The sequence below is a fragment of the Dermacentor variabilis genome, chromosome 1 (genome assembly GCF_050947875.1).
Source record: "Dermacentor variabilis isolate Ectoservices chromosome 1, ASM5094787v1, whole genome shotgun sequence".
In the NCBI taxonomy this organism is placed as follows: domain Eukaryota; kingdom Metazoa; phylum Arthropoda; class Arachnida; order Ixodida; family Ixodidae; genus Dermacentor; species Dermacentor variabilis.
This window is the reverse complement of record NC_134568.1, coordinates 191,408,418-191,424,868: the sequence shown is the minus strand read 5'-3', so window position 1 is coordinate 191,424,868 and position 16,451 is coordinate 191,408,418. Positions and strand designations below refer to the sequence as shown.

The 16,451-nt window shown below is 45.1% G+C and overlaps 1 protein-coding gene and 1 pseudogene across 1 annotated transcript in view; both read right to left on the bottom strand.

Annotated features, from left to right (window-relative positions):
- LOC142590278 (lysosomal phospholipase A and acyltransferase-like) overlaps positions 1-16,451 on the bottom strand; it is a 45,132-nt gene that overhangs the window by 13,963 nt on the left and 14,718 nt on the right. Inside the window, exons 2-3 of the mRNA XM_075702265.1 lie at positions 2,419-2,575; positions 119-237 (exon numbers count right to left, since the gene is read on the bottom strand). Coding sequence (XP_075558380.1) covers positions 119-237; positions 2,419-2,575 — 276 coding nt within the window. The remainder of the gene's footprint in view (positions 1-118; positions 238-2,418; positions 2,576-16,451) is intronic.
- Positions 12,652-12,798, bottom strand: LOC142568173 (U2 spliceosomal RNA; annotated as a pseudogene).

Here is a 16,451-nt window from a genome sequence, read left to right as displayed (position 1 = left end):
CCAGTCACTGAGAACGTCGACAACTGATGATGGCTGACGCTATACTGCGTAGTAACGTTGCCCGCCTCTCGTCCTTCCCCCTTACAAACAGTGGCGCTTCACACGCTGAAGCACTCACTTGGAGACACCTGGCTCGGGTCCAGCCACTCGACGGTGGTCGTGTTGCCGAAGCCAGGGACCCGAACATGCACTCCGTCCGGAGGCCTCGTGGTCCTCGTCTTGTTGTCGTACACCAACCTGGGTGCAAGTACAAAATACCCGTGCGTCAGCAACAAATGGCACGCAATCTTTCCAAAAAAGCAAGTGAGCGTCGACCGACGTTATTTTTTCCTCGTTCCCCAGATTATAATTGTTTTTGCTTGTATCAAACAGCAAACGAATTAAATAATCTAGACAACGTCGAAAGAATAACGCTGGCCGACGCCGTCTCACTAGACAACTAAAACACGTAGAGAAATATATTCCAACTAACCCGAATTTAAGCTGTGACGTTTTTTGTGCCTTCAATTTTAATGAATGAATGTATAAATCATTAACTAATTAATTAATTAAGTAAGTAAGTAAAAAGCACCCACGTTTGGCTGCAGACCTTGTTAAGGTCGCCGGGAATAACGTTGTATTTATAACGCACCAGCCCCCCTAATCAATCTAACTGAATAAGTGCCCGTGTATTAGACGCTTGCGGATTAAATGTCAACGCTTTAGACCATCCCTGATGTACCTCAGCTGAGCGCGCTAATTCGATGGTACCGCATTCGTTACGCGAGTTTATGTAGCGCTTGGCCACTGCATGCCGCGCAGACATTGCGCCCGACTTGAGTATTAGAGCTTTTAACTGGGCAACTTATTTGAATTTAATCATTTTAAACTGCTGGCGAAATTCGATAAGCTATTCTGGTCTGCGTGATTGTCTGGCACGGCATCTCTTCTTTCTCCATAGTTGAGCCAGCTTTCTCCCTTTCTCTATCTTTTTCTCCCTGCCTCTATCTACTATGCTCTATCCTCTATAACTATTTACGGTGGAATTGTTGTTCCACTATAGCTTCGTTAGCATGTAACTATTGTACTGGGACATGCCGTGTGCCGTGAAAAGTGCATATACAGACCGTTCTCAGTCCCGGGGGGGCCATTAAGAAACATCGGGTAATTTACCGCATACAGTCTAAAGAAACGTTCTGAAGGCTATAATGTTACTGTTTCTCTAGCGCTTAATGAACAGCTTGAATTCACAGTCATTGTTCTTGGGCGTCGGCAAACTGGACCGTGAAGCTGGCGCGACGTGCTCTTAAAGACAGGCTAGACCGCTCACATATCTCTGGTAAAGTGTCAGTGAGAGGCGCTATCACCGCGAGCTCTTCTTTCAACGCATGTTGCAAGTGAACGTCGAAAAAAAGCCTGTGTTGGCAGCCACATATCCCACGTATCAGCCGAAGCGAGTGATGTTGTAACAAACGCCGAGTTACTTGACCGCATGCATAGTTTCCTGCAATAATTTCCAGAGGGAACTCTGGCGCTGCAGTTGTTGTCCTACTATGGGAATGATGGAAAGTACATGGATTTGTGTGATCTTCGTGCTTGTGGTTTCGGACGTTCTTGGGATGTCGTTCATTACGCTTTACCTGCCTTCATCATCCTTAATTTCAGAGCAATCAATGCGTTTCTAAGTGCAGCAGACTCTGCGGACACGCACAATCACCACTAATTGCAGCGGTTCCGCCTGTCGAGGTGGCCAAATCGAAACGCACCAAGCGTCTCAAGCGCTGGCTTGCTCGCGAGAAATTCGTATGTGCGTTCTGTGGCTCTTGTCGGCGCATGCGTCCGTGACGTAACGGCTTAAATATCGCACTTCTGTGCTGTGCTTCGGGCTTCTATGCTACCGTCGGGCAATTTCAATACTGTTACTTTAATTATTTATCACACAGCACTTTGTTGAAAGTTATGAGTTCACATAGTCGCTAATCCGTTTGAAGCCCGAAGGACGAAGTTTAGGCAAATCCATGTATTCCCATAGTTCTTTTGCTGGTTGAACTGCCCCGATTGTAGCTCCTGTAGACACTAACGCTGGAGTTCCCTCTAGTAATTATTGTATGAAACTCTATGCTTGGCAGCTTCTGTGAAAAAAAGAGACATAAAAAAAAGAAAGAAATGAAATCTACTTTCAACGTCAAGCCCTCTGTTCCGTATACGTGGTTACAATCAGAGTGCTTACTTTCGACATCCGATCAAAGATTTTTGTGCAACTCGGACGACCAGTAGCTCGATTACAAATAAAATTATCTCCTTTTCTTTCACTGATATCCGTATGATAATATGTGAGCAAATAGAGTTGCCGGCATCTCGGTGGACGACTTGGTGGCAGAATGTCCCGCATGTCGTGGGACGCGCACTCAGGACAGGCTGCTGACAGCGAGTGCGCACCTCATGTTGTCGACCCAACAGTCGAGCACGTAAGGCACCATGAGCTCGAGGTTGACCCAGAGGTCGAAGTAGTCAGTGGTTCGCCTTTCGCAAAAGTAATGCACCGTCTCGCTCTTGTTCAACTTGGCCTCGAGTTGACTCCCGCCGTCGCCAGGCACTGCGCGGAGCAAGGCAAGAACGCGTACACATCATAAGTAGGCATTTGTGCCTCTGTTCGAATTTTAACATAGGAATCTAATACCCCAACTTCCCAAAAAATCTATTACCCTATTATTCCTTCAATTAATCGGTTATGGCCGAATGTGCAAGGTCAGTGCTATGATTAAAATCTGTCTACCTGTACTCTTAAAATGAATGATACATTCGATCCACCGGTCAGCGACTGTATGGCATATATTTACTTCAAACAGCGCGCCTCCAAATGGCGCAGAATTTTCTTGCAGGGCATCAATATTTAAAAGCACAGCTGCAAAACCTAGCAGAAGCGTAATTGTGTAAAGCTGTCCACGGAGGGCCACACAGCGCTTGCCCGCGCGATGGCGGACCAATTTAGGGTTCGGAGATATGTATATATAGTGTTGTGACAACAGAAACATGGGCAGGGATAATAAAACGATTATATTCGTATTATTTCTCTTTTCGGACGTATTCAGCTACTCGCGCGGTGCTCCACCTACGCTATCACAAGGACCAGCCAGTCGTGAGCGGTTGACGACAAGAAAGGAATGAAATCGAGCGAAAGGAACCGTTACGTACGTACGTTGCACCGGCTATGAGTTAGCTCGTTCAATTCCAGCATAAGACCGCTAGTATTGCAACGAAGCTGTATCGGGCGAGCGGCGGCAGCAGCGTGCGGTGGCGTCATCGGTATTGCGGATTATTCAGAGCGGAACCGGCGCAGTAGAGCCGGTGCAACGTGCATGCACAAACATGCGTCACATAAAGCGGAGAGTATTAGACAGTTTTAGCAGAGCGCTTGCTTGCGCTCCGCTCCGCACGCGCACCGCACGCGCACCGGTGGCTGCATAGAATGCATTGATTTCGCTTATCTAACAAGCGCGTCTCCCAGAGACGTCACTGACGTGCTCTAAGCTTGGCGGTAAAACGATTACGAAAGCAACTACACGCTCCCTGACGCACCGCTAAATCAGGTTCCTAGCGGAACGTGGTCAGCGTCCCACGTTCCGCTGCCGCTATGTGTGCTGTGCGCACGCGCGTCAGAGTTCCCGGTAGCGTTTTGCTGAGCGGCTGCGTGCCAATTGTTGTGATAGGCCGGTCTGAGCGGAGCGGACCGTAAACGCTCTGCTAAAACTCTCTATTGACGTACTGAGCTCGGACGGTGATGCGTTTCAAACGACTCGAGTACGCAGCGACGGAATCGCACCAGTGAAGGGCGTTTCCAAAGTCCTGGGTAGATTCGGAACAGTGACAAACAGAGGGCTTCTGAAGGGTTGAACTCCTTTAAAAAAATTAAATTATGGGGTTTAACATGCCAAAACCACTTTCTGCTTATGAGGCACGCAGTAGTGGACTCCGGAAATGTCGACCACCTGGGGTTCTTTGACGTGCACCTAAATCTAAGTACCACGGGTGTTTTCACATTTCGCCCGCATCGAAATGCGGCCGCCGCGGCCGGGATTCGATCCCGCGGCCTCGTGCTCAGCAGCCCAATACCATAGCCACTGAGCAACCACGGCGGGCGGCTTAACTCCTTTATACAACTATATAGGGCTGCGATGCCGATGCAGGCTTCGTATGCCATCTTAGAGCACTATAGGGCTAACAAAATGAGCAAACGAGAAGAGCACGCGACCACCGTGTCTGCATCTTCACGCGCTCTTCTCGTGTCCTCTAGCTTCTTTCTGTCATTGAAGCACGAGTTTCTCAGGTTTGCACACATCTCCGAAGATTCTTTCTTCCCCCCTTCTCCCCCACTTTTCTATTGCTTTTTTTTTTGCACGTCGGTGATTAAATTGGTGAGGTGGGCGCGCAGTGATCTAAATCACCACTATCGTCATTACGCGAATTTCGAATTTTAGAACCCGGAGCATATACTGAAGGTCGCGGTTCACCGCATGATGACGAAGCAAGTAAATTTAGCCCGAGTGTTCAAAATATTTATGAATAGTGAATGTCAAAATCTAACAATGGTCAGCCTCTTGGTTCCAGAAAAAGACAAACAGCTTGACGCTTAATACCTAATGAGGAATAAACCACACACGACGTTACCAGCAAAAGGATCCATCTGTCGGGAATGAACGTACATTGTATAACTAGCGGAAACATTACACTATAGCAAAATGTACCTTTTCAACCAGAACGAAATGTAGCAAATCATCCGTATACGACCTATCGGCCTATGTTTATAATAATAAATCGCAACACCGTTTGCATAAACCGCAACAGAGCTATGTTGCGCTATGTTGCAAGCTGAACGCAGAAAAATGTCCCCGCGATCACCAGCGTGGAACGCTCGATGCAGACGCAGTCGTTACTCGTGATTTACAACATCACAGTATAGATCAACACGTTTGCCAGTTTCGTCTCGCAAAACAGACGAAAAGACGCTGACTGCGACTGTCTTCAATATTCGTATACAGCGCAGATCGAAAGCATTATACGCTTTCAATATTTTTTTTTTCAAGTTGTCTGTGGCAGATAGCACAGTTCTAGCCTATGAGCTGGTCCACTCGAAGAGGCGGGCATTACTTGCACAAACAATTGAAATGCATAATCAACTAATCAACAAAAATTCACTGATTAGGTTTTAAACTAATTACCTCATGGTACACATTGTAATTTACAAATTCTAGCGGGTGAGACTGCAAGGCATATCTACTTGAAAAGAATTATGTGGATGATACCATTTACGAGACATGCGCCGTCAAACTTTCGGTAAATATGCACTGTCGTTCCACTTGCTTACTTAACAAAACGTCGTTTGCTGCCGGCAGCTAAGCCTTTCCGACGAATGTTCACGTAGGAATGCCCAAAGAATGTTCATTATCACCATAATCTCCATCGTGATAGTACGTATACTACGCTTTAGCAGCAAGATGGTGGACGTGGATGCCTCTTTTGCGTCAGAAAACACATACCAAGAAAAAACCGCTACAACAAGTTCCAAACATTTACCAACGCCTGTCCTGACAACTACGTAGGCATCGAACGTGTGTAACTGGCCCACTGATTGCCGACTAGATTGAGTGTTGTTAATGAATGCGGGAAATATCTGCATCCGTGCACCACTAATCAAATAGTCTGGCGCCATGCAGTGTCGCAAGAGATTGCACGACGCCCGCATTTCCAAGTGCGGGAAAACCATGAACTCGTGCTGAACTTCTCCTGCGCGAAGTCAAATAGAAGAGCGCGCAGCAGGCAGGCTGCGCTGTCAAATCGAGGACAAAATTGCTGCACTCCATGAATCAGTGCGGAGAAGACGGCCAAATCAAAATGACCGATAGCCCTACATGCAGTTTGGTACACATACGGAACCGTGCATATTTCGTCACGTGCTTCCCGTGACCAATTTTTCGTACATTCTCGCAGGCGCCATGACGGGAGAATTGGCCAAGGCCAGACCTCTGTGGTGGCCACTGTTCGAAAGCTGAGAGACGTCACTTGACCCAGCGTCGCGATATGCGTCAAGCCGGGCGCTTTATTGCTCAACACTGGAAGCTACCGTTGACGAAAGCCATGCGCGCATTCCGCTCGAGTTCCGATTTTCATCAGCCGTACACGTTTCCTCATGCGAAATACGTCAGCAGGCACAATGAAGTAACCGACGCTTATGTAACGCTTTATTTGCTCCCTAACACATTCCGCAAGATTCACAGATGGCTCAGAACCGTTAGCAACGGCCTTCAGTATATAGGAGCCATGCACGCCGATGGCGACAAAAAAAAATGTTGAGTAGAAAAGTAAAAGATATGCACAGTATTTTTCTGTCGCCTTGCCATCCAGCATGATGCATTTCATGCCCCTCCCAGAAAGAAACATAACATATCACGGCCAGAAACGTCAAGGAAAATCCATGTTGGCCTACAACTATAATTTAGCTGATCCTTACGAAACATACGAGAGCGAGCGCTACCGTGAAACGGAAGTGAAAGACACGCACGCTCACACAAGTCTCTATGTAACAGGCAGCGGGGCAATGTCATGTCAATGTCACAATAATTAGCCCAATTGATTTGTTCTCTAATATCTTTTTTTGTCATTGCAGAAATTTGAAATATTTTGCGATCAGGTTACGCAAGTAACATTTCTTGCGTTCCATGCGCGCAGCAAAATTTAATTCCACAGTCATCAATATTTAATAAACTTGTCATGCTCCACCCCGACGTTGATCCACTCTGCCCAGATTGTGGCACTTAATTTTGCTCATTAAGTCACACGCTCTGTCAGTGCCCTGTGTTACAGCATTTTAAGCGAGAAGAAGGCTAGACGCAGGCCACCACAGACCCGAAACAAGACGTCCAGCTCCTGGCTGTCCAGAGGGTCCGTGAACGAGCGGAGTAGCATGGCCTCTCTGTTCCGACATGGGACTAGCCAACGGCTGGGTAGGGACCTACCTAGCAGGCCCCCTGCCTAGCTCCTCAGGACCCCAATAAAGTCGGTTACTACTACTACTACTACTACTACTACTACTACTACTACTACTACTACTACTACTACTACTACTACTACTACTACCACCACTACTACTACTACTACTACTACTACTAATTGTTCTTTTATGGTGGCAGAATGCAATAACGCGTGTCCAACGTGCATTACTCAACGTTATAGAATCGCAGATAGTCAAAAATAATCCAAAGCCCTACGCTATACGGCGTCCCTCATAGCCCACTGCGCAGTTTCGGGACGTTAAACCTCACAACTTAATTTAATTGATGTTCTTTTCCTCGCTCTGTTGACGCAGTGTCCCTGGGACACGATATAATAATAATAATAATAATAAACTCTTTTATTATTTCTATAAAACCAAATACATTCATCAGGCCTGCCAAAGCCACATTGGGCTTGACTGGCAGAGCGTGACAGGCAGCGTACAAACTGTCACAATATCGAAAAATAAAGAGAAGAAGAAAAAAGAAAGAAAGAAGTAGAGATACAGGTACAGGAAAGGGATAAATGTATATACATACACTGATACTCACATTGTACTCATTTATAACAGGTGTACGTATATGCACATATATAGGTTTGAAAAGACATCTGGCGCGTACAAGTAGCAACATGCCTCATGATTACTTTGCGTGGCACAAAATAAGTAGATGATTATAAATAATAAAATGAGTCAAAAACCACAAATGTTTCAGTAAAAGCTGTGCGGGAACAAACTTTCTGATCATATTTTTCTTCTCTGTGCCAGCCAATGCCAGTACCAAAGCCACTCTGTGGGCGCAATGCAGGAGGAGGTGGGCGAGGTTTATTTCTTTACATGTTATAGCCGCTTAAATCCGCACGCTTTAGTGCTTTCTTGAGCTTGTATTTTGATGTTGACTGCAGCACGTTACGGGGTAAATAATTAAACAACGCAGGAACATAGTATTCGCGCATTCTCTTGCGGTATTTTGTTGCACAACGAGGTATTTGATAACTCCATTTTGGTCTAAGGCTACGGGGAGTTACATATGGTACTTTATAACGACTGTCCCAGAAATGTCTCAGGGCTATTGTGTGCAGCAGAACCGAAGAATAATCTGGCATGGATAATGCCTTAAAAATGTCGGAGTTGCCTTCAAGACACAAGTCATATCCTATAACTTTTAAAAGGGAGCGCATTAGTGCGTTAATTCTTTTTTGATAACGAAGAGCACAATGTCCATAGGCAGTAATTCCGTATCGGACAACACTGTAGCACAACGCATGCGCGGTGGTTTTCCTGACTGATATGGGCATGAGGTGACGGATTTTATAAAGTAAGCAAAGCACTGAGCGAATCCTCTGACAGACATAAGAAACATGCGATTTCCATGACAGATCGCTGTCAAAACGCAAACCGACATATTTTATGGATGATGTGTAGTTGATAGGGGCGCAAGAACATGGATTACAATGTGAATTATGTAATGTTACTTCCCTAGTCAAGTGTACTCTCTTTAATGGACTGCGAAAGCAGACAAGTTGTGTTTTTAATACGTTAATGTCGATTAAATTTGTGGCGAACCAGTCCATTGCCTTCGTTGCTGCTTCTTGTAGATGAGAAGCTGCATCAGAATATTGACTTGCATGAGACACTAACACTGTATCGTCTGCATACTGAAATATCGTAATGGGGACTGCCTTAGACAGGTCATTAACGTAAATGTTAAATAGGAGAGGGCTTAATACAGAACCTTGTGGAACACCGGCTTTGATTGGAGAAAGGCTGCTGTGAAAGTTTTGAACTGAAACGTACTGAAACCGGTCCCGGAGAAAATTATCAAGAAGTGACAGAAACAAACCACGGAATCCCATCATAGAAAGCTTTGTTAACAACAAGTCATGGCAGACACTGTCAAATGCCTTGCTTACGTCAAGAAACAATGCGCACGCTACCTGGTTAGTTTCGAAACAGAGGTTAAGGAAATCAGAAAAATCATCCAAAAGTGCCTGAGTGCCTTTGCCTTTTATAAAGCCGTATTGCTGCGGTGATAACATGTTGTTAGTATCAAGGAAGCTATTCATAGTGAACAGCATGTGTTTCTCTAAAATTTGTGCTATGCAAGGTAGAACTGATATGGGGCGGTAGTTTTCAACTTTGCCTCGAGATCCTTTCTTATGGAGTGGTATAATGATTGCCGTTTTCAGTCTGATTGGAATAACGCCGCATGACAAGATGTGATTAATTATTGCAATCAAAACGTCCTTGATGTAGCTGTAGTTTCTTCGAAGCTCTATGACAGAGATGCCATCGGCACCTACGGACTTGTTGAGTTTAAAACTACAAAGAATTGTTTTCAGATCACAATCAGTCAGCAACGGTAGATAAGCCGATTGTAGGTTACTTGCTTTTAATGTACATGTATCCGGGTGTGGTCTAGAAAAACCCGATATTCTAGAAAAGAAATCGTTGAAATCATTAGCTATACTCTGGCTATCAGATGAAAAGTGGGAAAGGAAGTAGTTATCATTGCGTAGCTTTTTACCTACACCTCTGAGGTCATTTATTAGGGACCAGGTTTTACGGCTATCAAACCGGGCATTCATAAACTTGTTGCGAAAGTGATTGCGTTTTGCAAGGCGAATAGCTGCATTAACCCTATTTCTGCAAAGTTTAAATTTTAACCGAAGTGTCTTGCAGTTAGGGGCTCGGCGACACAGACTCCAAAGCATATCTTTTTCCTTTATAGCAGCAAGAATTTCTGCTGACATCCAACCATCATTAGCGCTGCGCTGTTTAACCGTTATAATTCGAGTGGATTCTCTCCTGAAGTCATCAAAAAGGGCAACAAATTTTTCATAAGTTTCCGACGGGGGCACGGTTGATAGAAATATGTGCCAATCATATTGTTTGACTCAGCAATTAAAATTTAAGAAATTCTGTAAAATGGTGAGAAAGACAAACTCATTCCCATCAATCTACATATATAGTCTCGTTCTTTTCTTACGTTGCGACGAGAAAGGACTCAACTAACCAACTTAACTGGTTCGCGAGTGAACAACTCGCTCTTCCCTCCATGACGATACTGAAAACAATGCGTGAGTCCTGGAAGAACCAGCGAAGATAGGTGTGGTAATAATGATGCGTTGCAGCAGTGTGGTGCTGCTGCACGGTCCGAAATAAACTTGCGAAAGTTTCCATGGTTATACGGCATAATTAATAACATTTAGTAGAAACGAGCAGATGGCTGCACCAAAAACTAGAGCTGCCAAAAAAATATATACAATGCGCATAGTGCACCGTTCGCGTTCATAGTGGCGATACTACTATGCATAATCTAGCTACTGAGAAACAACATTCATTCAGACATTTTGAGAGTGCGCGGGAAGTTTGAGTCGAATGATAACTTTTTGGTAGACTGCGACGCGTATAACTGCACATTGGCATCAAAAGTGCGCGTTTAGTTTCGTTATTAGGAAGGAATTAAAGACGGGAACGGGTAAAAAGGGCGAAATATCCTGGTTAGTAAAGCAATGGAGCACTACCCCTTTTCAGCTTAACTACGGTGATATTCTTAATTATTTTTTTTACATCAGGGGACATATATATAAAGTGAGAAAATTGGTCGCACCAGTTCTTGGAACATGTTAGAAACTTGTTGGATGTGGTTGCCGGTATGATATGTCGCACTCAAGATCGGACGCAAAATTGAACCGTTTGTCACCTGGTTTGCTACCCTATTATACCGAGTCATTGCATCTTCCCGCACGCTGAATTCCCGAGGTGCCGCTGCATCACGATGCCGCGTGCTGTCGAATTGCGTATACGCATTCAATGGTCTGTACTCTGGTTCCAGCACCTCACGTGTGTGCTTTTCACGTTTCGGATCAGGCAGTGAGCCGCCGGCCGTTTGCAGGAAGCCTCGTGTCGTTACGCTGTGCTTCCAGCCGGAGCGTCTGTAAAATGTACAGTCAGCTACTTACAGACGCCGGAAGCACAAGTAGGGGCGCGAGAATTAAGCTCTGATAATAACCCTGACCGGAGGGAAAACACGAACGGAGGGAAAACACGAGCAGCGCGCCGATGCCATAGGCGCGCTCGAGTGGCGGAGGGAATATCTCGCGACCCGTGATGCCTTCTGCGGCGAACAAAAAAGCGACACCCGGAACCGAGTCCTCGCGTTCAACTTCCCGGTCGTCTTTGTCCTCCGCTGTCACAGCGCACGAGCGCGCGCACTGTTTATTTTGCTCACGTTCAGTTCGCGCACTCGAAGTGAGAACCCACTTAATGCGAACGGAGCAACCACATGCACTGCTTACATACATGTACACTCGTAGATGCCTGCACAAAGCATCGATTTCCTGACACACATGCGACGCCACATTTTCCTTGCAGACGCGACGAATCTGGTGAATTATGTTCCAATGAAGTACTTAGGAATATTGAAACGGAAATTCGAGAGCCGAATAAGCAATTTTTAAGGGCACTTAGGTCGGGTCCGAAGGGCGTGTGGCTGCTTTCTAGGTGGCTCGGCGTAGATTTCGGATTCGAAGCAGTAAGGCCTCTTTAGTCCATATAAATAACTCGGTACATAAAAAGTCCGTTAGCGTGGCTTCGTTGACTTGCGGCAGCACAGTTAAGTTCACTGTTCATTTTAATCGCTGGTCGGTGAAGGCGATCGTTGCATTGTGAAGACTTGAACCGTCGCACGGCGACGATCGCTGCGCCGGTCAACATGCAGCCGCCTGGCAAACATACGCCGTAGGGAAGACGGTGGACGCGGCCAGCAGTGCCAGATCCCTATGCGTCATAAATATCCCATATTATAGCAATGGTGAGTCCCGGACGAATGTCCCGACTTCAGGATACATTTAAACTCTCCGGTGATATAGTGAAACGCATTAAGAGAATTCCAATTCCGCCGGAGGAAGTACTCGTAACTCATTGACAACGTTAAGAAGCAGCCCCCGAACTCTGAAGATGCATGTAGTTTTCGTGTAGCAGTACAGATGCGCGGGATGCGCACTGTGCCATTCGCTTGCAAGTACGACATGCAGGACAGGCCCATGAAGTTATCGGGGCATCCTCGAGATAGCATTTACTCATATCGCCTTTGCACCTGGCGCTTATTTCTTTTTACATCGTTTCTCTTCTTTTTTTTTGCGCATTTGCTTCAAGAACCTGCGAATGTTGCAGGAGGCACGTATAGAACAATGCGAAGGCCATTGCAGCGAGGAAGAGCGCGCCGCAGTGGACATATATGCGCCAGCGTCGCAGCTATATATCGCGCGTCTCGACTAACGAACGGCGCCCTACTCAGCACAGCCGGGCATGGCTCTGCGCTGTGGGGCACGAGATGAGACCTATGAAAACGGCCAACATTTGTCGGTCACTTAATGCAAGCCTTATTTGTTCGCTTGCGTAAAAGCAGCCACGGCGTATTGGTAAAACGTTCGGCTTCAAAACGCAAGAGAAAGTTGGTTCGATACCATAGTATCGCGTATCTTTTTTACAGCGAATCTGTTGACCTCTAGCCCCTGTATGCATCCCCTGCATGCGTCCCCAGGTTTGCGGAGGGGAGCGTGGGGGGGGGGAGGGGATGCTCTGGCCGGCTTACGTCCGTATCCCGGCGCGTGAACAGGAATGCGTGGGCCGATCCCGGAGATAGTGCAATAGCGGGCCGACCAGCGGCGGAGGTGAAGCAGGCTTCAAGCACACAATCCACTTCCAAAAATAAGTTTAATATCTCGAGTCAAAATAAACCACATAAATTCGGGGATGTAAGAGATATACAGGGTGTCCCAGCTAACTTTAGCCAGAGTTTTAAAATATATGAATGCCACGTAGCTAGACAGAACCAAAGTAATGTTTGCCGTCACTTGAAGATACTCAGATTAATCGTTTTTTTATTCTGCCTAATTACATAATTAGTCATAAATAATTAATGGACCTCTAAAATATTATAATTAGATTAAAAGTGCATATGAGAAACTTGTAGAGCGACATGAAGAACTCCCGATACAACTTTTTGTTGCTCAATACGTGCAACATAAGTGTTTTTCCGAGCGTGAAAGAGGCCCGCGAATGCCTGCAGAGTGCCTCGAGTGGCCAGATCGCGCGGCAATTTGGCGTGCATTCGCGGGCTTCTTTCACGCTGGGAAAAACACTTTTATGTAGCACGTATTGAGCAACGGAAAGCTGCATCCGGAGTTTTTTTTTTTTTTCATGTCGCTCTACAATCCCCTCATTGAAACTTCCCATCTAAATACAATATTTGAGAAGTTGATTAATTAATTGAGACAAAAGCGACGGCAAACAACAGCTTGGTTCTGTCCAGCTACGGGCCATTCGCATATTTTTAAAGCCTGGCTAAAGTTAGCTGGGATTATTTATTTATTTATTTATTTATTTATTTATTTATTTATTTACAAATACTGCAGCCCGGAAGGGCTATTTCAGGAGTGGGTGAATACAAAATGTGAGAAAGAAAATCACCATACAAAAGGAGCATATCTGAGTAATATGACTAAGGGGAGCACTCAATGGCATCCCCAAATTCTCTATGGGGTAAAGAACGGATGGAACCAGGCAGGTCATTCCAGAGTTCAATTGTCCGAGGAAAAAAAACTGTATTTAAACGTGTTGGTGCTAGCAAAAAAGACGGATAAGTTTAAGTCATTGCTGTTTCTCGTGATTAGGGGCTTTGCACGGGTCATATATGTGTTAGAGGCAGCATAATGTGGAGAGTAAAATAGAGAGTGTAGAAGTTTCAGAGAATTAATGTGACGACGGTGGGAAAGAAGGGTTAAACCGAGCATATTCAGATGAGATGACGGTGAAAACATTCTGTCATAACGGCGGTATATGAAACGAACCGCCTTTTTCTGAACAGATCCAATTTTGTGGAAGTCCGAAATTTTGTAAGGGTTCCATATGGTAGCCGCATATTCAAGAATAGGTCTTACAAGTGTTTTGTATGTAATGAGTTTAGTTTCTTTGGGGGCAGCACGTAGAGTTCGGGTTAGGTAACCAAGTTTTTTTAGTCCTTTGTTGCAAGTTGTTAGAATATGTTCTGACCAGGATAACCTTGGAGTGAAAAGGAGGCCTAAATACTTATAGTCATATGCGCGCTGCAGAAAAGTGGATTTATAGGAGTAATTGAAATATGAACAATTAGCATGCTTGTGAAAGGACATGGCGACTGTCTTTTTGAAGTTAATGTTCATTTGCCAGAGTTCGCACCATTCACAAAAACTTATAAAAGATTGATTCAGAGTGTTATGATCGTTAGGCGAAGAAATGACATTGTAGAGAACGCAGTCGTCAGCGTAAAGCCGAATTTTTACTGAAACAGAGCTTGGAATGTCGTTAATATAAATAAAAAAAGCAATGGCCCTAAAATAGAACCTTGGGGCACACCGGAAGATACTGATGCGTCAGGAGAGTTGAATGAATTAAAAGAAACATACTGTGAACGATCATAAAGAAAACTACGGATCCAGTCAACGAGAAGAGGGTTATTAAGGATAAGGCTTAGTTTATGTAATAGTTTAGGATGTGGTACAGTATCAAATGCTTTGGAGAAATCAATGAAGAGCGCATCTACTTGATGACCTAAATCAAGAGCAAAACTGGTGTCATGTGTAAATTCAGTTAATTGAGCCACTATGCTAAAACCACTACGAAATCCATGCTGAACGCTGCATAAAATGTTATTAGACTCGAGAAAAGCGATAATGTGTTTATAAATTATGTGTTCAAGGAGTTTGCATGCATGAGAAGTTAAAGAAATGGGTCTATAATTTAGAAGAGATTGTCTCTGCCCAGATTTGAACAATGGAATGACTCTAGCCCGTTTCCATGAACAAGGAACTGTACAAGTAGATACTGATTTCTCAAAAATCAATGTGAGGTATTGACACGTCCGGAGCGCATAACGATGAAGGAACACATTGCTGACATTGTCTGGACTGCAGCCTTTTTTTGGTGTCAAGATTTAAAATAAGGTTCAGGACTCCTTGCTTACATACTGTAACATTGTTAATTGCACAGGACATGTTAGTTGTCGTGGAGTAGGGGGGGGGGGGGAATTACGCCAGTGTCCTGTGTGAATGCAGACTGAAAATATTTATTGAATGCTTTAGCAATAGGTCCAGGATCAATTATTTCGGAATCATCTAATAGAAATGTCTGGGTGGTGTTTTTCATTGGCGAAATTGAGCTCCAAAATTTTCGTGGGTTATTTTTAATTAAATTAGGTAGAGTGAACTGATAATAAAACTTCTTAGCTGCGTCAATTTTTTGACGGAGTTCTTCCTTCATAAAACGGAACTGGTCATTTGTTTCGGCATTCATGTGGCGCTTCCGACGTGCTCTGGCTACTCGACGCTTCAAATGCAGTATTTCCCTTGTCATCCTAGGAAGGTCATATATATATATATATATATATATATATATATATATATATATATATATATATATATATATATATATATATATATATATATATATATATATATATATATATATATATATATATATATATATATATATATATAAAGTTAGTTTGTCTTTGTTGGCTTCTTATGATGTGATTATATATACAACAAAATGCACTTACATTGGTTTTCGATCCTGTCTGACGAATAATGAGAGAGGGGGAAAGAGTGTGGCGACGGCGCCTGCGCACGTGACCCACGGGTCTGTGGTCAGAACGTCACGCGCGTCGGAGGTGCCGGCGCGGCTGCAGTAACGGCAGCGGCGCTTGGTGTCGGCGTAGTGTGGTGCCGTATTGAAAAAAAAAATGTATGGTTTCATAATGTATGCACCCTAAACAGCTTCGCTGGTAATCCGTCCCCATATGAATGTTGTGGCCCACAGATTTTTTTTTTCCACGTGACGTCGTGCCATGCTTGAACTAAATCGTGACGAACGCACGAACGAACCAACGCATTGGGCCCAATTCCAAGCTCGCAACTGCTGTTCGCGGCAAAAGCAAGCAAGCCAAACAGAGAAATGGTGAGAGCCGTAAGCTGCGTCCTGCTAAAACCGGCGACTCGGTGTGCGCGAGAAAATCGCAGCTATATCGTGGCCCGTTGACCTGTCCTTACTTCCGGACAAGCCACACGCCGTATGTGGCTCGTACGACGACGGAGACAGAATCCAAGCTGTCTCAGCCATACGCGAGAACGCGTGCCTCATGATAAAGCCGCCTTGAACACGTGAAGGTTTCGCCTCACGCAAGTCCTCCTTATCGCACTGCAAGCACTGCTGCTTTCTAGGTCGTGCTAGTCGGCGAGCCCCGCCTCCACCACGGCCACTCGACGAAGACCGAAATCAAGGACACCCGGCGTTGAATCCAAACCAGGGACGTGTCGCTCAACCCCTCCGGATCGACTCGCAGGGCGAGCGAGACAGCGGCCCAGACGTCCGCGGAGCATTG